The sequence below is a fragment of the Sipha flava genome, unplaced genomic scaffold, assembly GCF_003268045.1.
Source record: "Sipha flava isolate LNK unplaced genomic scaffold, YSA_version1 127_pilon_pilon, whole genome shotgun sequence".
In the NCBI taxonomy this organism is placed as follows: Eukaryota; Metazoa; Arthropoda; class Insecta; order Hemiptera; family Aphididae; genus Sipha; species Sipha flava.
In genome coordinates, this window is record NW_020271753.1 from 1,109,159 (window position 1) to 1,133,986 (window position 24,828).

Sequence of the window (24,828 nt, forward strand, 5' to 3'; positions counted from 1 at the left end):
TATATAATCGATTAGTATTCAGAGGAAATATATAAGACTTAAGTATAAGTATAGACATTAAAAAAGCTCTCATCAAGGAAAAATACATGAAGATGGTTTATCTCTTCGTCTTTCTTTCTTTCTCTCTTTCTCCCACTTATTCTTTCACTCACTTGCTGCAATTCCTTATTTTCTTAAAGTTAAAATTCAGTAAAATAAATCTTATATCAATACGTATTAGTATATATTTTTGATTTTTATATTCATCAAAAACAATATTTGTGTCATTAATTAAGTTAAATTAAATTAAATTAATTAATTAAAACATTTAAAAGTATGAGTAAATTTTTAAAATCTTAAATAATCAAAAACTTTTTATATTGATAAATAATAAATAAATATCCAATCCTAATGATTTAGTTTAATAAACCAAGAAAGACAATCAAGTAATTTGTTATTGTATTAATTATACACGATTCAAAAATTCATATTAAAATAATAATTATTGATTTACACTGTACAAATCATCTTTTAATGATGTCACGTCAAATTATCAGAATGGGCTATGAATAAATTATTAGTATTTTGATGACATTAATGACTATTGTATAATTTCCAATATTGTATCATATAATTATTGAAATATAGTGGTTATTCATGAATGTAGCTTGGCCCGTGCGCAAGGAAGACCCCCATTCGAGGATATTTTTGAATACATTTTTACTAAGAATATTCTTAGTCTTCATTCTATAAAAATTTAACTGATTTGAAAATGCATACATAGTTGTCTATTTTCACTGGCAAGTGAGCTGTTCAAGCTGTTAAGACATATGTTGATAATTATTGATTTTCGATCCTGATATTTTTGATCATAGATTTCTAACGTATATTTTTTTATTGAATTTTTACCTAATATAACATAAATCATTTTGAAACCATCTTTAGACGATTCCTGCGCATAGGCTTGAATGCAGCATTACGCAGGTATTCGTACACTGATTTAAAACTATTATTTCAATTAATTTTTTTTATCTTTATTATCTATGTATTTTTTTCTTATTATGTATATTGAATATAAATGGTAGTTATATATTCCATATATGTATCTAACCATGAACCAACGGTTCTTTATACAAATTTGAGGTAGGTAAGTACAATTATGTATAGAAATAATAAAAGATTTGTAAGGAGAAAATAACCAATTTTCTTAACAATTTATTTATTTTATTTTGTAAATAATTGTAGAGACATACATTATAAAAACCCTGGGTCTATTTAAGATCATGGCGAATCGGACATATGCCCAGGACCTTCATAGAGGCTCGAAAACTAAGACATAGTTTGACATTTTTGACTTTTGATTTCCCTGTAAGTATATATTTTATGTGCAAATATTTCATATTAAATTTTCTTACCGTTAAATATCACCTTTCAAATTGTTGTATAAAATGGCATGATATAATTTTATTTTTCAATTATTTATCACTCTCAAATTTTATAAGCTAAAATATTTAATCATTAGATCAATAAATACTAGTATATTATTTTTTTTGTTCTTACTGTAAAATTTGTACCTGAAAATATTAATCATGCTTATTATTTAAACAGTATATTTATTCATAACTAATCATTATTTATCGTATACTTAATGTCATATATTGTACATAACATTTATGAATAAGAATACACAAAAAAAAAATACTTTAAATGTAATATAAATAGGTATACATATATTTTGTATTCATTTTCAATTACATTCATATTTTATTTTAAATAAAACGTGTGCATTATTAATATATAATATTGTTTAGGTATACGTTTTTCAAATATTATTTGTATGATTGATAAGAAAAAGTTTTTGTTAATATTAGATAAGTTGAATGAAAAAAAAACCAAATTTACTTATAATATAATTATACAAAATAGTTTGCTGTATTAATAAAAAAGTGACATTTCCCCACAAGTAAATACTCGTAATGCTTAGAATTGGTTTTCATTAAATCCATTTTAAACAACAACCCATGCTGTGTACCAATGTGCTTGGTATTATATTGAATTGTATTAACAAATGTACTAATAACAATGCAAATATTGAGTAGCCGATTACTGTAAACACTTTATCCAGCCATACAAATCTGAAAACAAGTTATCAATTTTATTCTATGAAATCGAACCAATTCTTAAATAGTTTTTAATTTTCAAACAAAATTCTATTAAAATTCTTCTTACCTTCTATATACACGTCTTGCAATTGGAAGTCTTTTCATATCTACATTAAACAGATATTTCTGTGAGCCAATGGTTGCATCTTCGAAAAACTTGAAAACGTCTAAATCTTTAAAATCGTAATCAAATTCTTTACGGTCAATATCTGGAATTTTATCAATTAATCCCAAAAAGTTTTTGTTTTCAAACTTCCATGTTTTCGTAGTAAAGTAAGATAGAGCTATCTGGATTACATAGATTTTTTGTTGTAAGAGTAGCAAACGTCTAAATAAAATAAACATCGAAGTTAATAAAAGATACTTAAATCTAAATTTATTTTTGTTATAAAATAATAAATGAACAAAAATATAAGTTTTAAATGCATATTATTGTAAAAATATGTTAAAATTTGAATTAAGAATGTTTGGCTAACTATATATATTTATTTTGAAGATATCTAATTAATAATTTATCATAGTCAATTCAGTTAGATAATGTTATCATCGTATTAATATAGTTAATAAAATGGTGATTAATGTATTGTCACATCGATATTAATTATTTTATTATTTACTTAAAAATAACAAATAAACAATTAAATAACAGATTAAAAATTCAAAAAAAATATTTTAAGCACATCTAATTAAGAAAAGAAAAAATCTGGGACTTTTTAAATTTATTATACCAATCAAAGTTCAGAGATCATACCTATTATTAAATATTTTATTAACTCTTGTACTCATAGAAATAATAAATGTATACAGTAAAATAAGTGACGATAAATCATAAATGTATAAATTATAAATGTAATAATCTAATACAGGTAACTAGTATTAAAGTGTTAAAGGCTAATAAAATGGATATTGAAACGAATAACGAAACATTCATATTTTCTAATTTTATAGAGATAAATAAATATAATCATACTTAGGTGGCTTTCCAATGATATACAAAATCATATCTAAAAAAATAGCTGGCAAGACTTGCTTGATTATAGTCGTTAAATAATAGTAGTAAATACATGTTGTGTAAATAACACCTGGAAGCCATAACATTTCTTCGAACGGGTATTTTTTAATAATTTTCATACCAAAATCCAATATTTCTACATTCGTCGCGGTTTTCGTTGATGATGATGCACTGTTGTAGATAGGAATCGGATTATCCTCCGGCAAACTATTTATCATAAAACAATTTATAACAATGTGAAAATAATAATTACATAGCTATATAACAATTATTATAAAAGTTAAACGGTTAATTAAAAATAACTAATATAAATTAGTTTTTAAGCAGTTATTTTAAAAAAATAACTCAAACAATAAAAAAACATTAATTAACATGCTAGGGCACAAATAAATAAAAATGTTTGTAGTTAAAATTTGAAATTCAAATGCAAATAATTTATAAACATATATAAACATAAAAGTGTACTTATCATAATATGTATCCACGTCACATTATTAACAATTTATAATCGAGTTGTAATATATTATCGTTGAGTGGGAGGGGAGCGTATACGAATTTTGAATAGGTACCTACTTATGTGTGCAAGAAAGTATCTTTTTAAACTTTTCCATAAATAACTCGCTTTCAAATAAATCAAACCAAACTTCTTTTATATTTCATTCTATTAAACTTAATATATATATATATATATATAATATAAATTGTAAGCTATTATAATTATTTATACTTTGATTGTGACCGATGCCAAGCTGCTACAATCATTGATTTTATGGAAATGTCAACAGGTATATAATCGGCAATAAGCATTTTATCACTATATGCAACTCGAACGACTCCTTTACCCACAGCTACCATAAGTCCAATTGGCCCATTAAAATTGTCAATCCATCCTTTAATAGGATCATTGATCGTTGATATAACTGCAAGTATAAAAATGTGCACAACATTAATTTAAATTATACATTATACCTACATATTATTATACGTATTATATTAAAACTCTAAAATATAGTTTTAATTATAAAATTTCTGTTTACAGTTTCAACTTTTACAAATATTACATTACAATATTCAACTATTACAAATAAATTTGTATGTTATATGATTAAAGTTAATAATAATATATAATATTCAACACGTTTTGATCCTTTCGATATTGTAATTATAAACATAAACGATTATGTAATAAATATATAGCTCATAATAATAATAATATAAGATTTCGTATTTTGTCTTGGATTTAGTCAGCTATAAATTAGTCATATTTGTTCATAAATTTTGCAAACAATGATGATGTTGATTAACAAACTTATTGTTGTTGTAAAATATTATATTATATGCTGGGGTGATAGCGATAAGGGCTTTTCGCTCACGGGTTTGTGAGTTCTTCACAATTTGTGCATCCTAAAAAATATTAGTTTAGTTATGTTGGTTGCATATTAGTTGCTTTCCAAAGATAACTACGAAAAAAGGTCTAACCCGAAGTGTGGCTTGGATTTTTATTATTCAGCTCGATTAATATTTGTTATATCTATCATACCTATATAATATTATTGTTTCCATTCAATAATAACGGCAGTCAGCAATTATGTAATATAGGTTTATAACCAGTGCCGTTCCTAGGTTCTGCGAGGCCCTGGGCATCATTAGAATTTGAGGCCCTACAATATTATATCGAAAACCAAGTACACCAGAATAGCGGTCCTCGATCCATATATCTATAATCTATTTATACATGGTATGTTGTATGTTGTATATATATTATTGTATAAACACGAGGCCCTTGGAGGCGCGAGGCCCTGGGCAAGTGCCCCGTTCGCCCTGCCCTCGGGACGGCACTGTTTATAACATTATAACCAGTAGCGGTACACCATGTAGCGGAGGTTGTAATTTTTGTAGTATATAATCTATTATTGACTACTAGTTTGATACTTTTAATTTCTTGACTGATAATCTGTTTAAAAATCAATAAGTATGTAGGTGTGATTATTCTTAGAAAAAAATTGTTGAGAAGGGTATTTTATTCTTGGTCTATGATAGGGCCAGTGGCGTATTTGAGGGGGGGCGATGGGGGCAATTGCTCCCCCGAGAATTTTTAGACTAAGACAATTTTTATATAAGTAATGGGTATTTTATTAAGAAACAAAAATTATAATTTATTTTATAGTATTACTACATTTGAAAACGTTTCAAATTTCACACTAATTTAAATAATGCAAAATGCTAAATTTTTCATAACGTTTTAATTGTCAATAACGGTAAATGGAAAATTTTTTAAACGTTTACATTTTTATAATGTTTAAACGCTTAAATTAAATAACGTTAAAATTATTTTTAGCGTTAAACGCTCAATTGCTTATAATGTTAATATGTCCCATAACGATAAATATTATATATTATTTTGATTAAAGATCCAGTCCATACTTAGTGAAAAATTAGATAAAACACAAGCGAAATTTTCAAAACACAGATAAGTGTTAAAAAAGAACTACACAAAAGATCATTCTAAGTGGATCCGGCATTAGATTAAAAAAAAAAAAACCACAAATATTAAGGACTCACCTGATATAAATATTACCAAAAATTTTACTTGTAAATTTTGAGGCTGAATTAAAGAAAACATTTGAGTCCCCCCCCCCCCTAGAAGTAAGTTTAAATACGTCCCTATATAGGGCGTAATTTAAACATTTACCTCTGGCATAAAAATTCCTAATTCTGCCTCTGAATACAACATGCTGATTTTTATTATTTCAAGAAGGTTTTCAATCTTGAATGATAAAATATAATGACAGTATAATTTTAGTACTAAAATGCACTTAATACCTTTTTCGCTTTACTACCGCCAAGAACATTTCGTCACTTTTTTTATTTTTCTGTACTAAAAACACTCGTAAATCATATAGCATATATTTAATTAAATAAAAACCTGCCTGTAGTACTGATGCTACTGTTAGTCCTAAGTTCATAAAAAAGTGAGAAGAAAAATGAAGTTTAGAATTAATAATTTTATACTAAAAAAACGGTAAATTAATATGTACTCGGGTCGCAATTCGGAAAAATTGTTACCGTGGAACGCAACTAGTAACCATCTGTTGTTTCCTATGGTGGGTACAAGCATTATCACCTTGAAAAAGCGATTCATAGTGGTCATTGGTTTAATATATTTTATGAAGTTATTTTACATCAAATATGTTTCGAAGTAAATTCATTGTTCATATCTAGGGCTAGAAATTTATAGTATTTTAACTTTTTTATAGTATCTACTTCAGGATAGGGCTAATTAAGAATACAATTCAATTCATACTTCAGACTATAAAGTTCATAGAATTCATATAAAAAAAGATTATGCTGCAATTTTATTTTTTCCATTTTTTTATGATTTTATGATAATATATTTTCTTTTGTATGTAGTTTTAATAACTATATACATATTAGACATTTTTAGCAAATTTGGGTACACCATACATTTATCTAATTATAGTAAAATGATCTCTTCATAAAGTTATTATAGATAAAAGAAATGCAAGTACATAGTGAAATATTATCTCTTCTTCTGTATATATAAAACAGTAAGCTGATTGACTGCTATCGACGCACAGCTCAAACCATTGGACGGATCTGGCTGAAATTTGGCATACAGATAGCTATTATGATGTAGACGTGCGCTAAGAAAGGATTTTTCGAAATTTTGAATTTAAAGGGTTGAAATCGGTTTAATATTTTTTGACCAGGTCAATAACTGCGCTATTGAAAATGAATTATATTAAATAAAACTATTAAAAAATTATTAAAAAACTATTAAAAACTATTTAAAAACAATTAATTTTATTTTTGGTAGTAAATGACGGGTATTACATAAATATTAAACAAAAAGATCCCGCAACAGGTGCCAAAACAAATAAGAATGTTAGTTTAAAAAATTATTATGCATATCGATTGATGATTAGACGCGATCAGGACTAAGTTATTTTACGATGCATAAGCTTTATCAACAATTCATGGTCGAAATATATATAAAGATAGATAGCGAACGATTTAGATACTTCGATTTCGATTCAATCAAAAGAAGCTGCGTGCAAAAGATTCTCAAAACAATTGTTAGATATTGGAGATGGGAAAGTTACTACAGATGAAACGGGATGTATAAAATTACCGAACGATTTCTGCACAATCATTTATTCGCAAGATGCTCTCATTGACCAGATATGTCCCAGTGTACACAGACAATACACAAATCATGAGTGACTGGCAGAAAGAGCAATTTTAGTAGCAAAAAATGTGGAGGTCAACGAATTGAATCTCAAGATACAAAATTTGTTACCAGAAAACTTGGTGTCATACAAATCTAGATACAGTTTGCGATGCTACTGAAGTTTTAAATTATCCAACAGAGTTTTTAAACTCATTGGATTTACTAGGCATGCCACCGCATAATTTAAAATTGATCATTACAATTTACCATCGATAAAATACCTTCTCCAGAGTCATTTAAAGTTGTAATACATGCAAATAAAAAACCACCAGAAGAACATAGAGGCAGGTATAATGCACCAACGGCAAATTAAGTTGCTTTAGTGTTAGTAGATCAGCAGTTTGATCGAAAAGACATCATCCTCGAAAACCGAAGTAACTCACTTCACCGTATCAGTGCATACGAAGCACTGCAGCATCCTTTAATGTTTTGTTGGGGGGATGATGGGTATGCAATCAATATACCACAATGCGATCCAAAAACCAAGTTACCGCTTAAAAAAACTGTCTCTGCATCAAGTTTTTACTCATATAGAATAATGGTCAGAGAAGGGAAAGACAACTATTTAGTTAATTATCGTTCGCTTTTCAGTCAATATTTGGTAGATGAATACGCCAAAATTGAAACTGAAAGACTAAATTACATCAAAAACAACCAAGCCAAATTGCGTGCAGATAGTTATATTCATTTAAAAGATGCGATTGGACGACGAGACATAGAAGCTAATCAGTGGTCAAAGGCCAATCGAGGCCAAGTGGTTATACTCTCGTCAACTTTTACTGGTGGGCCAAGGTACATGCACGAAAGAACACAAAATGCTATGACCTACGTTAGACATTACGGTCGTCCTGACCTTTTTATTACTTTTACATGTAATCCTCGCTGGGACGAGATAAAAGAGCTCTTACTTCCCGGTCAAAGATCATATGATCGACATGATATAATTGCAAGAGTGTTTCGGTTAAAAGTTAAAAAGACCATGAACTTATTGACAAAAGGTAAAATATTCGGAGAAGTGAGATGCTATATGTATTCAACAGAATACCAAACTGTAGAGAGGTTCAGGTAGTTGTAAGCTATAACTTATCGAATAGGTTATGATAATAATCATTATATTAAAAACTAAATTAATATGTATAAAATATTATTTCAAAAATCTTAACTAATTTAAATTTCAATAGATTTAACAAAATTTAATCTAGGCAGGTTACATACATTTATATACTTAAACCCGGCAATGACGGGTAATTCAGCTAGTCCGTAAATATTGTTAAAAATTATTTCAAAAATACATTTTTATATATAATCTGAGTGGCGATAAATTGAGGATTTAAATATGAAATAATAAAATCAACAGATACTTACAATTTAATAAAAAAAAATTGTATTTATGTGTTTAGGAGTTTTAAGAATGAATTTGTTTAAATGTATGAAAATGTATTCACAAGAAGGTTATATTTTGGTAATAAAAATAATTTTTAGTTTAACTTTAACATTTTCATGTTTAAAGATAATTATTTTATAGCATTATTCGTTACTTTTTTTATGTCTTTACTAAAGAATTTTTGTGCATAGTTTTCCTAACTCGAGTCATATTTGTGCTAAAATTACAATATTTAAAGTAAAAAATCGTCGTAATGATTGAGTGATGAATTGAAAATGCTGTTTATTTTATTTTTATTAAGGAGCTGAAATGATTTTGTCAACGAATAAAATGTACGCACTTAGACTATTAAGACAATTTTTCTCCTGGGAATTTATCATTGTTATTACGCCACTATAGAACATTTTAGTCGACAATCGGCTCTGTCATTATGAATTAATGCAATAAACACGTTTGATTATGTTGTCGATATCATTTACCCACGAAATAAAATGTGTTTAACTGTTAAGTCACCTACTGATTTCATAACTAAACATATATTATGCGTATTTATTACTGCACACCTGTCTAATTTGAATATACATATGTAATATAGCAGTATTAAAATACAAATATTTGTACACGAATGACCCTCTACCAATAAATTATACTAACGTTACATCGAATTACACACACATACACACATACATATCGTATATATACTAGCTGATTTACCCAACTTCGCTCAGGTTAATATTTAATAATTTTTAAAAATTTAATTTATCATTTGTTTGTTCTCGAGATATTTGTGCACAAGGCCGTATCTAGAAATTTTTTTCGGTAGGGGTCCAAAACATGTATATTGTAATTTTATTGAATTTTGATTTTAACTTTTAATATTTGGTTAAAAATAAGACAGAAAAAGATTTAATCTTCTTTTATTAAAATTAATATCATATTTTCATATGACATTATGATATAAAACTAAAAACAGTCAATGGTTAGTCGGATCTTAAGTCTATTTTGACTGAAAATATTTATGTTGGTATTAAAATAAATAATTATTTTAAACATTCGTAAAATATTGAAGAAATTTCGGGGGGGGGGGAGGTCCAGAAATCCTGGATCCCCCAGATACGGCCTTGCTTGTGCACAAATCTCTTTTATGTTGATTCTGAGCTGTGTTTCTTGTCTAGATTTAATCGGCCGATTGACGTTCTTTTTCAACACGTTTGCACCGTGCTTCTCTTGTTAGAGTAGTAGTAAACAACAAAAAAACAACTGCCCATTCGGGCCTTATCAGGTTTACTGATACATCCCTTTCCTTTTTTCACGACAAAAGGTCCTTTTCCAATGTCTAATCTATTTCTGTACCAAATTTCATCAAAATCGATTAAGTAGTTTTGGAGTCCATCTGACATAGACCGTCGAACACGTAATGTTTTTTATACATAAGATACATATAAATCCAAATAATTTACATTACAAGAAAACTTGTATTATAATGGTTCCTTATTTAACCTTAACCAAGAGTAAATTTTAGAACATTCATTTTTTTATTGTGGACACCTTCTTGTTGTTTAATTGGTCTTTTTATGATGTTCTAAATACATATATAACACAATCCATTTTTTATTTAATAATCTTTTAAAATTAAAATATTAATTTTCATGTAATTTTATAAAGTATAATATTATATTTATCTTTCTTAAAATGACTAACACACGGTGTTCTGACTAAAGTGTGTTCTGTTTGCGATTTCATTTTCAGTATTAGTATAAAACGTCTATAGGTGTTTATAACAAATATTTAAATCAGCAATAGTATCATATGAATATTTAGAGTTTCAAGTTTTAATACCTACTCAATACAAATTAAAAATTGTAGAGCTCTTTATAATTTTTCAAATATGATTTTATATAGGTAACATGACAGTTGTAATAATAATACTAATAGTGGCTTACGTCGGTAGACATGCAAAGCAAACATTAACTAAAACCTATTTATTTGATTATTATTATAATTATGTGTCGTAGCAAATATATTTTAAATTGTATTTTGTACTTATTCGTAAAATAGAACAATATTCTATTTGAATTAAAATTAAATAAAAATATATTTATAACTCACCAATTGTTGGTCTGAATATTACCATCGGCATATTTTTCGCTTCTTCGTTAATTATTTGTTCGGCTAGTAATTTTGTCAGTGTGTAAGTATTTGGATATTTTCCTAATAACCTATAATAGAAATAAATGTATTTAAATAGAATGAATGCACTATAGAATCAAATAATAATCATTAATTCTGCACTATGAATTATTTAATTATACAATATATAAAATAACAAAATACGGTTTTATTGACTAAAAATAATGAGTTTTTGATTTTTTATTATTTTTTAAACTATTGAAAATATAAAACCGAAAAAATCATGAACTATAAAAATTAGTATTTTACAATTTTACACTCTCAGCTTTTAAAAGTTATTATTGAAATTTTAGACATACATCTATTAAAAGAAAACTAATTAGTTTTCATGAAAACTATTTATTAAAGTAAATATTATTATTTTTTAAATTTTACTTTTTTGTTAAAATACTGCTCATAGTGGAGTCAATATTTTCTGCAATCGAAATCGCTTCTCTCCATCCAAAAGGAGCTTCATAAATTTTTTCTTCGATATGTTCTCTTATACAATTACAATAGGCAGTTGATACGTGTAGAAATACCTAAAAAATTATATAGCAGTTAGTATTTTAAAGTAAAGTAATTTTTTTTTTTTTTTTAATTTTTATTAATCCCAAAAAATCAATGATTTGTTGTCAAAAAAAAAAAAAAAAAGTTAAATATAATTGTTATTAAAATATTCATGTATATTGTATGTTTTTTTTTCCAGATATAATTTATACCTATTTGAAATTGAACTTAAGGTAAATTGTTATAAATAAACTTGAACAAAATTGTATTATTTTGTTCGTCAGATGCCATTTTGAATAGTAAGATTCTAAATTGTTCATAGACGTTAAATTATTAGATAGTTATATCAGCAAAGTTTATAAAAATTAGTTGTATAATTATATTTTAAAACTTTTCAAGCTCATATTTAAAACCATAATTAATCCAGGGGAATATTTAGACTTATTTCTAGGGGGGGGGGGGGGGGTTGACTCAAATTGTTTCTTTAATTCAGGCTCAAAATTTACAAATTTATAAGTCAAATTTTGGTAATATTTAAATCAGGTGAATTCTTAATATTTGTGGTATTTTTTTAATCTAATGTCGGATCCACTTAGAATCAACTTTTATGTAGTTATTTTTTAAAACCTATCTGTGTTTTGAAAGTGACAATTGTGTTTTATTTGATTTTTCACTAAGTATGGACCCGACAAAAAGTCCTATCCAGTAGTCACAGCCACGCGTAATTTGATTTCGTTATAAAATGATCCACATTAAAAAAAATTGAAATGTGTATCTCGCATACTCGTATAATCGATTCCTTAAATACGGATTCAGAGGGGGTGATTTCCCCCTTTGTCCTCCTTAAATACGCTCTTGAATTACTCTATAATAGGAACTATAATATCTAAAAAAAAATTTCCTTTCTATATGTAGTAGCTATTTACGGCAAATTTTATTTATTACGGCTATTTTCGTTTCATTGAAAAACATATAGATGTCCTAAATACTTCTGTACCATTATACTAACTCTTAAAAACGTATTTCCACATTTCCGCACTTACTTTTAAGTTTTTCATTTGCTTAGACAACTGTACAACTTCACGCGTTCCCCTTACATTCATTAAAGTTGCGTCTCTTATTGGTTCGTCAAACCGGACACTAGCAGCAACATGAAACACGACCGATACATTTTCAACTAAAAAATTATAATCAATATCCGATAATCCGAGCCGTAATTCAGTCATGTCGCCTAATATGGGAAATAGTTTTTCTTCCATCAATCCAGGTCTCTGTTCTTTTATCGTATCAAATAACTGCGAACAAATAAATTAAATATACAACTTTTAATTGAGTTAGCGATTAAAGTTCATTAATAAAAAAAATTAAAAATAAAGTACTGCAAAAAAAAAAAAAAAAACTAACACAAAAACGTATTGATTTTTCTCGATATTATATTCTTATTGATTTGTTTTGTGTGATAGAAATTATTAACAGTTATGTATATGTTACGGATAAAGTCCGAAACATGGCTAAAGTAAACAAATAACATTTAAAATCATAGTTTTGTACACATTACCCGGTTAAAGCAACTAAAGTCATCGTGTTATGGCATATAAGTTAAATATTAAATATTAATTAACTACATTTGATGCAATATTAAATTTATTTTTATCAGATATTATTAATACTATTTATTAAATAATGTTTTTTTATTTATTATTTATTTAACACGGTAAACTTTAATGACATTTTGAATTGCATAGAACACTCAATGCTTTGCATTTACATTTATTTGTTTTGCAATTTGATTTACACGCACAATACTGAATTTATTATTATTTAATTGTTAACTTATATCATTGATTATATATTACAATATTTGATATTATACTATGAATGCTTATATTAATTATTTTAATTGAAATAAAATATAATTATGAATTTATTGATAATATTTTACATTAGCCATAACATTATGGCTTAAGTTGCTTTAACCGGGTAATATGTACAACACTATGATTTTAAATGTTAATTGTTTACTTTATCCAACCGGTGTTGTTAGAGTGCACTATTTCCGAATAATGTGCACCTTAGCCATGTTTCGGACTTTAACTGTAACATATACAAAAATATTATACCTGTATTTACACATTTTAATGTTCAAATATGTAATGATGTGCATCATTCGATTGTAAAATATTGCACAAATCTTTTATAATAATGTATACCATATGATCTTAAACCATTTTAAAAAATAATAAATGATGGTTCTTTTGATACCCGCACGGACAACACAGATCAAACAATAAAGGCCTAACCCTACAATACTCCACTGACATCATAAGTAGGTCACATCTTGAAACGATCAATCCAAGATACATCCGGCCATACCCCTATATAACATAATACCCTTTTCCGAGGCTCTTGCTCTTAGGTCGTCAGTGCGTGCGCACGGACCGTCAGATTAGTAAAATAATCTTCTGTGACAAGTGACCACTGTGTACGAATATTTAACTTTAATAATTAATTTGTTTGATTTTCTGCGCGTATGTTGAAAAGTGTTCCACAAAATCCTGTGTTTGTCATATTACAAGCTCATTGCACTCCTGCAATAGTAGTTAGTGCACATCTCGTCGACATTTGAATAATTGCTACAATATAAGTAAGTGCTATTTTATTTGGCTTGCCATACTATGTAGTTGCGTTGTTTGGCTCTCGGACCTTTGCGACCCCGAGAGTCCTCCCTTAAACAAGGAGGAAGATAATCAATCACATACATTATACATATAATACTATACACCATATCTCCCCACATTTATAATTATTTTCGTTTTATTTTTTACTTTAGTATTTTCGGGTTATTACAAATAATATAATAGTAGTGCTTAAACAATGAAACGAAATAAATGTTTAAATTATATTTGGTACAATCAGTAGGTTATTTATCTTCTTACAAGAATTAGTTTACAATAAATTTAAGTTAAACCGATGAAGATATAATTTGAAATCGTCCAGAGTGTATTATTTATGTTAAGACGTGTCATAATATTAACAACAAGTAGTAATTTTTGATTTGTAATTTTATGAAGGTAAAACTGTATGATAGGCGGGAAGAGTGGTAGCAGTTATTCAATGATCGATATCGATGTAATCAAATTTAAATTAATATAATTATCAAGTAAATAAAGTATCAAAACTGTAAGCTAATATTGATTCTAACTATTAAATACAATATGGTTTAAATTGGGTATCACAATTGAAAACGTTACAAATGAGTTATTTAATGTTAGATAATATCAGATTTTCTTCAGTGAGGCACTCGAGTCACTATGTTATGCTTATCAATGATAATAGTTGTTAGCATATTTATTAAAAGTATTTATATTACCATAAAAATTAAAGTTTATAGTGTTAATTTAGTCATTTAAATAAGGAAAAATGAGTCGTAGATAATAAAAAAAAAATTGATTTTTAAAATCAATACAATTGACGTGATAAGGATAGTCGGCACCTCCTCGAAGCAACTAGAAAAGCCACAATAGGGTAACCGCATTGCGTTCTACCCTTTTATATATTTATGGTATTATTTAATTTATTTTTCGAGCGTGTATTAAATTTAAGCCTGTCATTTCCAATTCCCAAAGGTTGTTTTTAAAATTAAACAATGCGTTATATTACGGTTATATACGGTTTATTGACCATGTCGACTGATATCGATTGAAATAAATCATTCGAATAACTTAAAGCTAATAGTAGCTGGCTACTCTAATAATGAAAAGCCAATAAAATATTTAAGCAAAAAAAAAAAAACGATTGTTTGTAAAATATATGTGTAATGAAGTAAATTATTACTGACAGAAGCATAAATCTACTTCAAAATCTAGCTCTAAGGATTGATTGAGTATTAATGAAAAAATTGTTGTTTGTAATCGACATATATCTCTACATTTTCAAGCGAAAAAAATCAACAAATTGAGCAAGTACTATAGTATATTTAAATATTTTGCTGATGAAGTTTGATTGTTGAAAAATAAAAATATGGAACCAGCAAAAATATATAGGTCAGACGTTTTTTAATAAAACTGTACAAATCAAAAATACGTTTATACGACGGATTAAGTAATATAAAATACGAATTTAGAAGAAAATGTTCAGTCATCTAATAACTATATATTTTAAATTTTACAAGTTTTTTTTTAAATATTAGTTGATATTTTTTCAATAACATATTTGTTTTCATAACATATTTTATTTTGATAATCCTTTAGTATTTATTTTATTTATTAAAATATAAATAAATAATTAACAAATTAACCTCAATGGTCAGGTTAAATTATATGGGTAATTCAAGTATGAAGTGTATTCACACTAGTAGGTATTAAAGAAAATTAAATGTAGGAATATGTTATCAAAAATAAAATTAAAATATAAACAATTTTTACAAATACTAATAATTTTTCTAAATGAATACATTTTGAAGGTTTCGTGAGAATTGAGTAAGTAGTATTAAAAACAATAAACGAATTTTCATTTATTTAAATTTTAAATAAATATAATTATAATCATAAATTCAATATTTTTTGTTATTTTATTGACTGTTTTCGAATTCTATTACTATTTTATTGTTATTTAAGTTTTATTTAGTTGATACTTGAATATTTATTTAGAAGTATTATTTTCGTCATTTTACCAATTGCATTTAAAATGACCTTTTCATATACCAAATGCACTCTAAACATTTTAGATTGATATAACAATTGTGCTCTAAACACTTTAGAGTCGATTGTTCAATTTCGTTCAAAATTTCTTAATATACCCAAGGAAAACTTATTACCTAGTTAGTTATAAATGAATATATTAACCGATTTTTGTTCGATTATATATACTTAATATAATATAAATAAATAATTTATTTCTTCACTTTTAACAAGTTACTTTTTGATCGTCAATTATTCAAAATTAAGTTATAATTATAAGTGTAATAAAAATAAATAATACACTAACTAATTATTTTATGCGACTATTAATACATGATATAATATAAATGAATTAATTAAAATTTAAAGTTATAAGAGTTACATTATAATTCACATTTAAACTTTTTTTAAATAATAAATCAACTTTATTAACAACATTTTCATAATTAAAGGTAAGCAAATTTGAATAGCGCAATTGGTATATTGATCATAATTATATGGAGCGCAATTAGTACATCGACTCTCAACAAAAACTCTTTTTTTAGGTGCAATTGGTCCATATATTTATTTTCATACCTATTATCATAATCTTATAAAATATAATTGGGTAAAATCCATCCTTGCTATTTTTTATACAGATTATAGGTTAAAAATAAAAATTTTTAATTTTCCAGGTTGGTTAACTATTTTTCCAACTTTTTTTTAATATCTCTATCAACATTGACACAACAATATATCATTACGCCTGTTACCCTCATTGTTTCTAAATAGTTTTAAAATTTAAATTGTAATATGTATTTATATTGTATTTCAATATAATTAAAAAAATATTAAATTAATGTTATTTTTAATATACAATTACATATAAAACTAATACACCCACACACACGCATACACAAGCGCGCGTGCATATGAATAATATGTACATAAGAGTATACTAATATTATATTTAAAAAACAACGTTAGTACACTTATATTAATTAAATCATACTTTAGCGTTCAAGATTTCTTTAATTCTTGCATCTGTATCCTTTCCTTTTTTTTGTCTCACCAATATGCAAATTTTACCAATGTCTGGACATGACCGTACTAGTTTTTCAATTAAAACTTTGCCCATAAATCCTGTTGCACCGGTTACAAAGACATTTCGTCCCTTAAAGAACTCCACTATGGTACTCATTTTCTAAACTGAAAATTTAACATTTCAATAAATCTATGGAAAAGTAAAAATAGTTATCTTAATTACAACTAAGCTATACGCAACGGCGTGAATTAAAAATTCTAATACGTTTTTAATTATTCTGAAAATATTACCTTTGCAAGTGGTTAGTCAATTATTCAATAATAATGCTCGTAGATATTGCATTTTAATATTTAGCTTATGATAATTTATTTTGTATGAAAATTATATGGAAACTTTTGAAGAATATACAATGAGATTATGTTTTTATAAACTGTGTGGAACTCCAGTCATCAATTCGTAGTTTAAAGAATACATTTTTTTCAAAACTAGATTCATAACATTGTAGGTAAAGTATTTAAATAGAATCATAGTTAATCTTATAAAAATATGGAATTATAAAAAGTTATTATACTCATGAGCTTTTAGCAAAGAAATAAATTATACGACGAGATTTTTAGAATTAAGATTTAAAAAAAAAAAATTTCTGGTACAAAATATTAATTAATATTTAAAAACATAGTATTATAAAGTGTTATTATTAAAAACAATTTTGTAGTTATATTTTTAAATAATTATTAATAAACTTATATTACCTTTATTGTATCGAACAACAGCAGCGTCAACAAAATAGTTTCTTCAAACTATTACTGTCTGAAAGCAGTGCAATAATGGTAATGCGGTATCAATATTATAACTACTCGGGCACAATGTAATTTTTCAACAATCTATTGTGTCGAACATTAGGTTTCCTTAATTAAAATGCAGGGCAACAAATGTTTCTTCTAATGTGAATCGTACCGGCTGGTGTCAAATGGATTTAATTGTTACAGTATTGTTTACGAACATGATACAAAATATATTCTTATCATATTAATTAAAAATGAATAATAAAGCAATCAATAATTTAAATTTATATATATACATGAATTTTTTAAAAGAACGGAGATTTTTGTGAAGTTTTTAGTTTTATTATTTGTATGTTTGATTAAATTATTATTATCTTAAAAGCGATTAAAATAAACTTAAATGTAATTGTATTACATTTTATATAGACAAGACAAAAATCAATTTTAAAATAAGATATATAAAACACATTTCTGGAATAAAACTAAAAAATACTGTCCATAATAAAATTTCTTAACATAATTATACGTTAATTTACATAATTCAGTTTTAGAAGAGTTACACATACATAATAAAATAAAGAAAAATAATTTTAATAATATTTTAAATATACCAACACATTTTAAAAATAATATCTTATATCAATACATTTTAGATATTAATAAATAATAATAACTAACGTATTTATAGTTTCGAAGATTTCAAGGTCTAATAAGAACTCATTTTACATAATCTCTCTTATTAAAATGAATTATCTCTATGTAAAATGATCAATTTTTCTTAATACATATTTCCCTGAATTTGTTCATACTCAGTCACAATTTTATTGAATTTGTACTCATACATATCTGATGATGAATTTTTAATTTTAAATTGGTCGTACTTTACAAATACAGTGGATTCTACTTATTTTGGATACGTTGTGATTAAACCATATAAGCTGAACTTAGTTTAAAAATATTAACATTTTTAAGATCCAAAATTTTTTATTTTGCACACGTAAGTCATAAAATTGAGGAAAAAAAGTGTTTAATTAGATTAATAGAAAAATAAATATACCAAATAATAGTGAATAATATAATATTGGGACGAGTAATATAATCATAAAAATATAAGTGGTTTTACGTTATTTTTGTTAATATCATTGATTAATCATAATAACAAAAAATAAGGGATCTTTCCCTCTAGAACTTCATTTTAATGTTCATCTTTAATCATGTCATCCTTCATTATAATATAACACAAAGAAGGGTTGGTAAGAAAAAGTCCATTAAAAAAAAACCAAGTGACTTTTCTTCGTTAAACCTACTCAAAATTTAAAAAATTTGTCTTCACTTCATTTAAATCATCAAATCGTAATGAATACGTAAACTTAACAATTTATTTCTTTAATTTTTAAGTAACTTCCTTGTTAACAATATAATCATCGTAGTTATATGGTATAATATTAAAAAATATAAGTAACTTCATGTTACAAGGCATTGTAGGTAAATATACATAAATTAATAAATAAAAATCAATAAAAATTAAAAATTAAATATTCAACTACGCCAAATAAAATACTTAGTTCAAGGAATTTCCAGATTTGAGTCTTTTCAGAAAATATTATTAGGTTTATTAATATAAAAAAACTTAAAAAATGTCATAATTTACTATCTTTAAAATGTTTAACATGTATCATATAATTAATAATTATTACATTATGAATTCTTAATTTAATTACTTTAATGTTAATCATCTAATAGTAAATATTGATTATTTTATTTAAACAAAATAAATATATGTAGAAATTTGAGTATTTGAGTATAATAAATACCTATGAATATTTAATATGGAACGTGATTAAATTATAATTATTAATATTATCCATATGTACATTTTATTTAAAATATAATTAAAATGCTAGTTTTAAAGTAAATTTTTTCTTTGTAATATGTGTTAGTAAAGTATTTCATTAGATGTTTGTACTGATCATCCAAAACGTGACATATACATTTTCCCAAAATTTCCAAAAAGTTCTATTTCTTTCGGATGAATTAAAAAAGTATTATTTTTATTGTAAAATGTTCCTAAAATTTTCAATATTATTTCCTATGTGTATCTTATGTATAATAATTTTCTTATACCATAAGGGGAAACATATTATTTTATAAATATGAACAAACTTTCATTGAGGCACAGTAGTGCTGAACTTCTTAAATTTTACTCAGGTCAAATAAAAATACAACGACTTCAAGTGCCATAGTGGCCATAAGCCTACATTTTTACTTTGCATAGAAAAATAATTTGTGCTCTCAAATTACAATTATTAAAAATTTTTCATACTATCGACAGATACCGTACCATCCGTTCCGTAAAATATTTTATTATGTGTTTTAATTTAAATAATTCACATTTGAACGTTTCCGTTCTGTTCATACACGTACTGATCTGACAGATTCCTTTTTTCTAGGAATAATAATATAAATAATTATTAATATTATAATATTAACTAAATTTTTTCACCTTAATGTCGCTTTGAATTATTACTTATAGTATCATTATTTATTTGTTCAATATTTATAGATTATTAATACCTATAAGAAATGTTCTTTTATTTTTACATTTAATTAAATTGTATTTAGATTTAAAAGATTTAAAAGTATTTAGATTTAAATTTGAAATGCAAACATCATCTAGTCGAAAACGTTCACGGTCGCGCTGTAATATTCACGATAATATTGAAATGATAAAATTATTATTATCGAGTTAAGGAAAGAAAACTACAAGTTTATCGCTTTTTTTTCATGTATTTGATATATTTATTTATATATATTTCATATATTTTTCCCTTGATAACATTTAATAGAGATTAGCCGTTACGTCATAATCTATAACGATAACGCGTCTGGTTCCAAACAAACCATTATCATGGTTAATTTTATAAGAAAAGCACTGCCCATTTATTTTTTTTTGATTCATTCAGTTTTTTAATCCTTTTAAATCGTTTTTTTATTTTTTTAATTGATCTGTTAGTTTTATATGCATATTGAAATATATATTTAACCAATATTTATGTAGATAAATTCACTTTTATATTTAAAACTTATGACCTAAACCAGGCATGTCAAACGCCGCGTGGATTCATTTTTTCTTCAATTGCGATTTACATAGTATTATGTTCGATATTTTTGGCCCAGTTGATAGATACTTAATATTTGGCATGCTTGGTCGAAAGTTAGGTATAGCATATAATAAATAATTATATTTAACTGGTATACATTTTATTATATGTTCAGTAGAGCGTTTAAATTATTGATTATTTATCACAATAAAAATTAAATTTTACTTATTTATTTACTGTTTAGTGTTAAAATTCACACTAAACTATGTTGTGGAAATTGTTTTATTATATATACCTATTTTAATTATTACATTATAACAGAAATTAATCATTAGAAATATGTATGTAGTCTATTTATTTTATTAAAGGATTTCTAAAATTGCACATAATTGAAAAACAATTGAAGCTTTTACATAAAAATATTTAGGATAGGGGACAAAATATGGTACTCTTATAATCTTTGTATTGGACATTTCATGTGAATCCTAGCTCTTGCAATATTTTTGGTTTTTACAACTTCACTCGAGGTAAATTGAGGTGACGCTAAAAAAGGTGGAATATTCAAGTTAACTCCACTAGAAAGAAGATGAGAAATAAGGAAGCCTTTAATCTGCAAGAATCAGATCACTTGGTTTAAATATATTTAAAAATCCACAATCAGCTACAATATTTTTATCTGAAATAGATCCCGGATAAAGTTTATTCACAAAAGTTATGACGCCATTAGGTGTTATACCACTTAATCCTTTAAGAGTATATCTATGTTTGTAATTACTGTAAGTCAACTTTTGTTGATCTAATTGTTTAGGTATATCACACGATACCTCAGTGCAGTTAATAATCATACGACAATTTTGGAAACTTTAAAAATAATTAGGTAAACAAAGTTGATTTTTAAGTTGAGATGGAACATTATCCATGAGATACTTGAATAATATATCACGTAATAAAATTATAAACGTCATAGTAACATTAGTTACAGTTGATGAACTGGTATTAAATCTAAAAGCTAAGTATTTATGGCCTAAGTTTAATTTTAATTTCATTAGAGTTATAAGTATTTGATATTTTAATGAAAAGCAAGCGACATTTCAACCTAAGAAATAATTAAATGTAACATTTGAAGGTACTGGTTTAGTTAATGACCGTCAACTCGCATATTCTCCCATTACTAGGTATTTAAAAATAATAATAATAACAAAAAATAAAAAAGTACGAACAATTATATTAAATATTTTATTCATGAATAATATTATAAACGTTAAAATTAAAAATAAATAAACTTATGCAGGTGGCTAAAATTCGGATACATCTTTCAGTATTTCCTCAAACGGATCACGTCCGTTTAATTTGTTTAATTTAGTGCGCCACATAAATTCTGTCGAATATGAATCAAGCAAGTTTCTCTTAGTCCCTCTTTGCTTGTTGTTTTCCATTTAGCACTTCCCTACATCCTCTCAACATTATGGTATGAACTCCACTTATAGGGTCCACAAAATTATATTTGTGGTTTACTGTTGTGTGATTATAATCTCCAATTTTTTGGATATTATTATAGGCTCACCAGGTAACTGATAAAATAGTCGATCCAACTCGTATACGTTCATAAATTATTGGCAATAACGTATTTTTCGACTGATCAGTTACATAAATACATACGACGAAGCACTCCTTGTTCTCACGACATATGCCACTAAAAATCCATTGCTGCGGCAGTATTTGACCTGCATTATTTTTACGTCTGACAAACTTTCGTCAATTTCAACAATGCAACCAGCACCTCCTATTTTTGAATCGCCGCAAGACATTTTCCATACACATACTTCTCTATTATAATTGTTCCAATCTACTACAGTAGCTTTGCTCAGTCCAAATTCACGTTTACAAAAGTCACTGATGTAAGTTCATGAGTCCAACCATAAATAAAGTGAACAATAGTTGGTAACTTTACCTTTGTACTTTGTAACCAATTATTAATCTTAACACCTTTGTCTTTTCGACATGATCTTAAATGACATCACCACCGGTATCTAAAACAATTTCGTGTCCATTGTCACAAGTCCAAGTTGTATGAATAATATTTGCATTTCATAAAAAAATTATGACCGATGAATCATCATGCATTTCACTATAAATTTGTCAAAAATGCATGTTAAGTTTTAGTACTGCGGTATTACATATATGATATAGGTACTTCAGAATATTTCAGTATGACGACGACTGCATAACTAAAGTAGGTACTCTATAATATTATGCACAGTACCACTGTTATTACGTCTATATTATTAATTTTATTTGAAAGATTTTACCAAACATTATTTTTAAAATATCTAATAATTGAATTTCTGACGTATATATATATATAAAGATAATACCGCGGTTTTTCGTACCTTTTTTTTATCTGCAGTATAATAGAAAATACAAGAAATATTAGTGGCGGACATTAACTAAACCTGAGTGTCGGGAAAATACGTGGGTTAGCGGGCGTCAACTAAACCAGTACCAATTTGAACATAGTGTAACAATTATATCAAACATGTCTTCACTTAATCCAGTGTAATATTGAAACATACTATCATTTTTTGAAATTTAATGATGACCAAATGGATGTCTTTTTAAGATCTCAATTTCTTTTTTCGAGTCTTCATTTTCCTTTTCCAGAAAATAACATTCAAAATTTTTCTCCAGAGAAATTGTGTCTCCAGAGAATTGTGTTTTTCTCGAAAATTAAATCTGCACTATCAGTATTGGGTTCTTCATTAATAATTGGATCAATTTTAGCAGTTTTATCACATTCTTCGTCTACATTACATCTTAATGTTTTGGTTCTAAATCATAAGTTAATTTGAATTATTATTTATATTATTATTATTATTAGCCAATATAAATATTAGAGTAGGTAAATATAATGAGTAAAGTTACCAACTATTTAAATGTAAAATGTAGGACAGTATTTTTCTTAAAATGATTACAAAGCCCTGGTCAGTGGGTATTTACCCCTACCCCCCTTTTTTCCTGCTGGCTCTGGGTAAAAGAAATATTTTAGAAAGTTTGGAAAACACTGACATATACAGTGTACGTTTGAAAGTAAAATGAAATGATCGATGAGCAATTTTTCTATAAACTTGAATTTTTAAATTAGATATAGTATATGTTACAATAAAATTTAATTTTTACGTTTTTCGGCGGAAACATATGATAATACATTATTTTGTTTTCATTCCAAGCAAATGTAGACGGACCATTCTCTTTTAAACCATCTTTAAAATGACAACTACATAATCGGCTATTATTTGATGGAATAGAATATGCTCTCCTTATAAAACAATTATAATTATATGATTATAGTGTTAATTATATAAATAACACAATAATATATCAAACAATAAATCTTACCTAACTATATTCGTCCAAGAATTTCATAATTTCACATTTGTCGGAAAACGAAAAAACTACACGATTCTTTAACATAATTGTGTGAACACAAGGGTGCTCACCAGTTAACCATAATTAAAAATTATAATTACAGTATTTTAAAGTTAGTTAAAGTTATATTAAATGTAACTTTATATAAAACTGGGAAAATCATTGACTAATAATAATACAACAATTTAAAACATCTTTCAATGGATTTTCTTTGATCAGCGAATTTGACGAGGCCTTAGTTGCGACCAGGCTTTAGCACCACAGACTAGTTCGGTTACCTAGTAACCACTAATAATCAATAACGCTTTTATTGTAAACATTTTTTCAGTATATTTGTCCAATTTT

The 24,828-nt window shown here is 26.0% G+C and overlaps 2 protein-coding genes and 1 long non-coding RNA gene across 5 annotated transcripts in view; 1 reads left to right on the forward strand and 2 right to left on the reverse strand.

The window, feature by feature from the left end:
• Nucleotides 1-1,863: 1,863 nt before the first annotated feature.
• On the reverse strand, nucleotides 1,864-18,065 carry LOC112694308 (putative fatty acyl-CoA reductase CG5065). The gene is made up of 9 exons (XM_025569737.1): nucleotides 17,924-18,065; nucleotides 17,139-17,335; nucleotides 12,512-12,763; nucleotides 11,355-11,500; nucleotides 10,899-11,008; nucleotides 3,881-4,073; nucleotides 3,112-3,360; nucleotides 2,209-2,469; nucleotides 1,864-2,114 (listed from the first exon to the last, which is right to left on the reverse strand). Exons 2-9 carry the CDS (start codon nucleotides 17,325-17,327, stop codon nucleotides 1,976-1,978), a joined length of 1,539 nt encoding a protein of 512 aa, XP_025425522.1. The 5' UTR covers nucleotides 17,328-17,335; nucleotides 17,924-18,065; the 3' UTR covers nucleotides 1,864-1,975.
• The window catches only part of LOC112694310, a 40,836-nt gene continuing 29,707 nt past the window's right edge, over nucleotides 13,700-24,828 (forward strand). For 2 of the 3 annotated variants that reach the window (XM_025569740.1, XM_025569741.1), the window contains exon 1: nucleotides 13,700-14,112. The gene's annotated coding sequence lies outside the window, so the exon portion shown is untranslated. The remainder of the gene's footprint in view (nucleotides 14,113-24,828) is intronic. The other variant, XM_025569743.1, reaches the window with a different exon arrangement.
• LOC112694311 lies at nucleotides 20,093-24,686 on the reverse strand. Its single transcript, XR_003149561.1, has 3 exons — nucleotides 24,454-24,686; nucleotides 23,631-23,885; nucleotides 20,093-20,402 (listed from the first exon to the last, which is right to left on the reverse strand). It is a non-coding gene; the product is annotated as an uncharacterized LOC112694311 (long non-coding RNA).

Excerpts from the sequence above, each read along its gene's own strand:
- LOC112694308 (XM_025569737.1), bottom strand. The coding sequence starts at position 17,327 with ATGAGTACCATAGTGGAGTTCTTTAAGGGACGAAATGTCTTTGTAACC. Across the intron at positions 12,764-17,138 it reads AAGAAATCTTGAACGCTAAA|TTATTTGATACGATAAAAGA; the intron begins GTATGATTTAAT and ends ATTTGTTCGCAG. Across the intron at positions 2,115-2,208 it reads GCAAGACGTGTATATAGAAG|ATTTGTATGGCTGGATAAAG; the intron begins GTAAGAAGAATT and ends ACTTGTTTTCAG.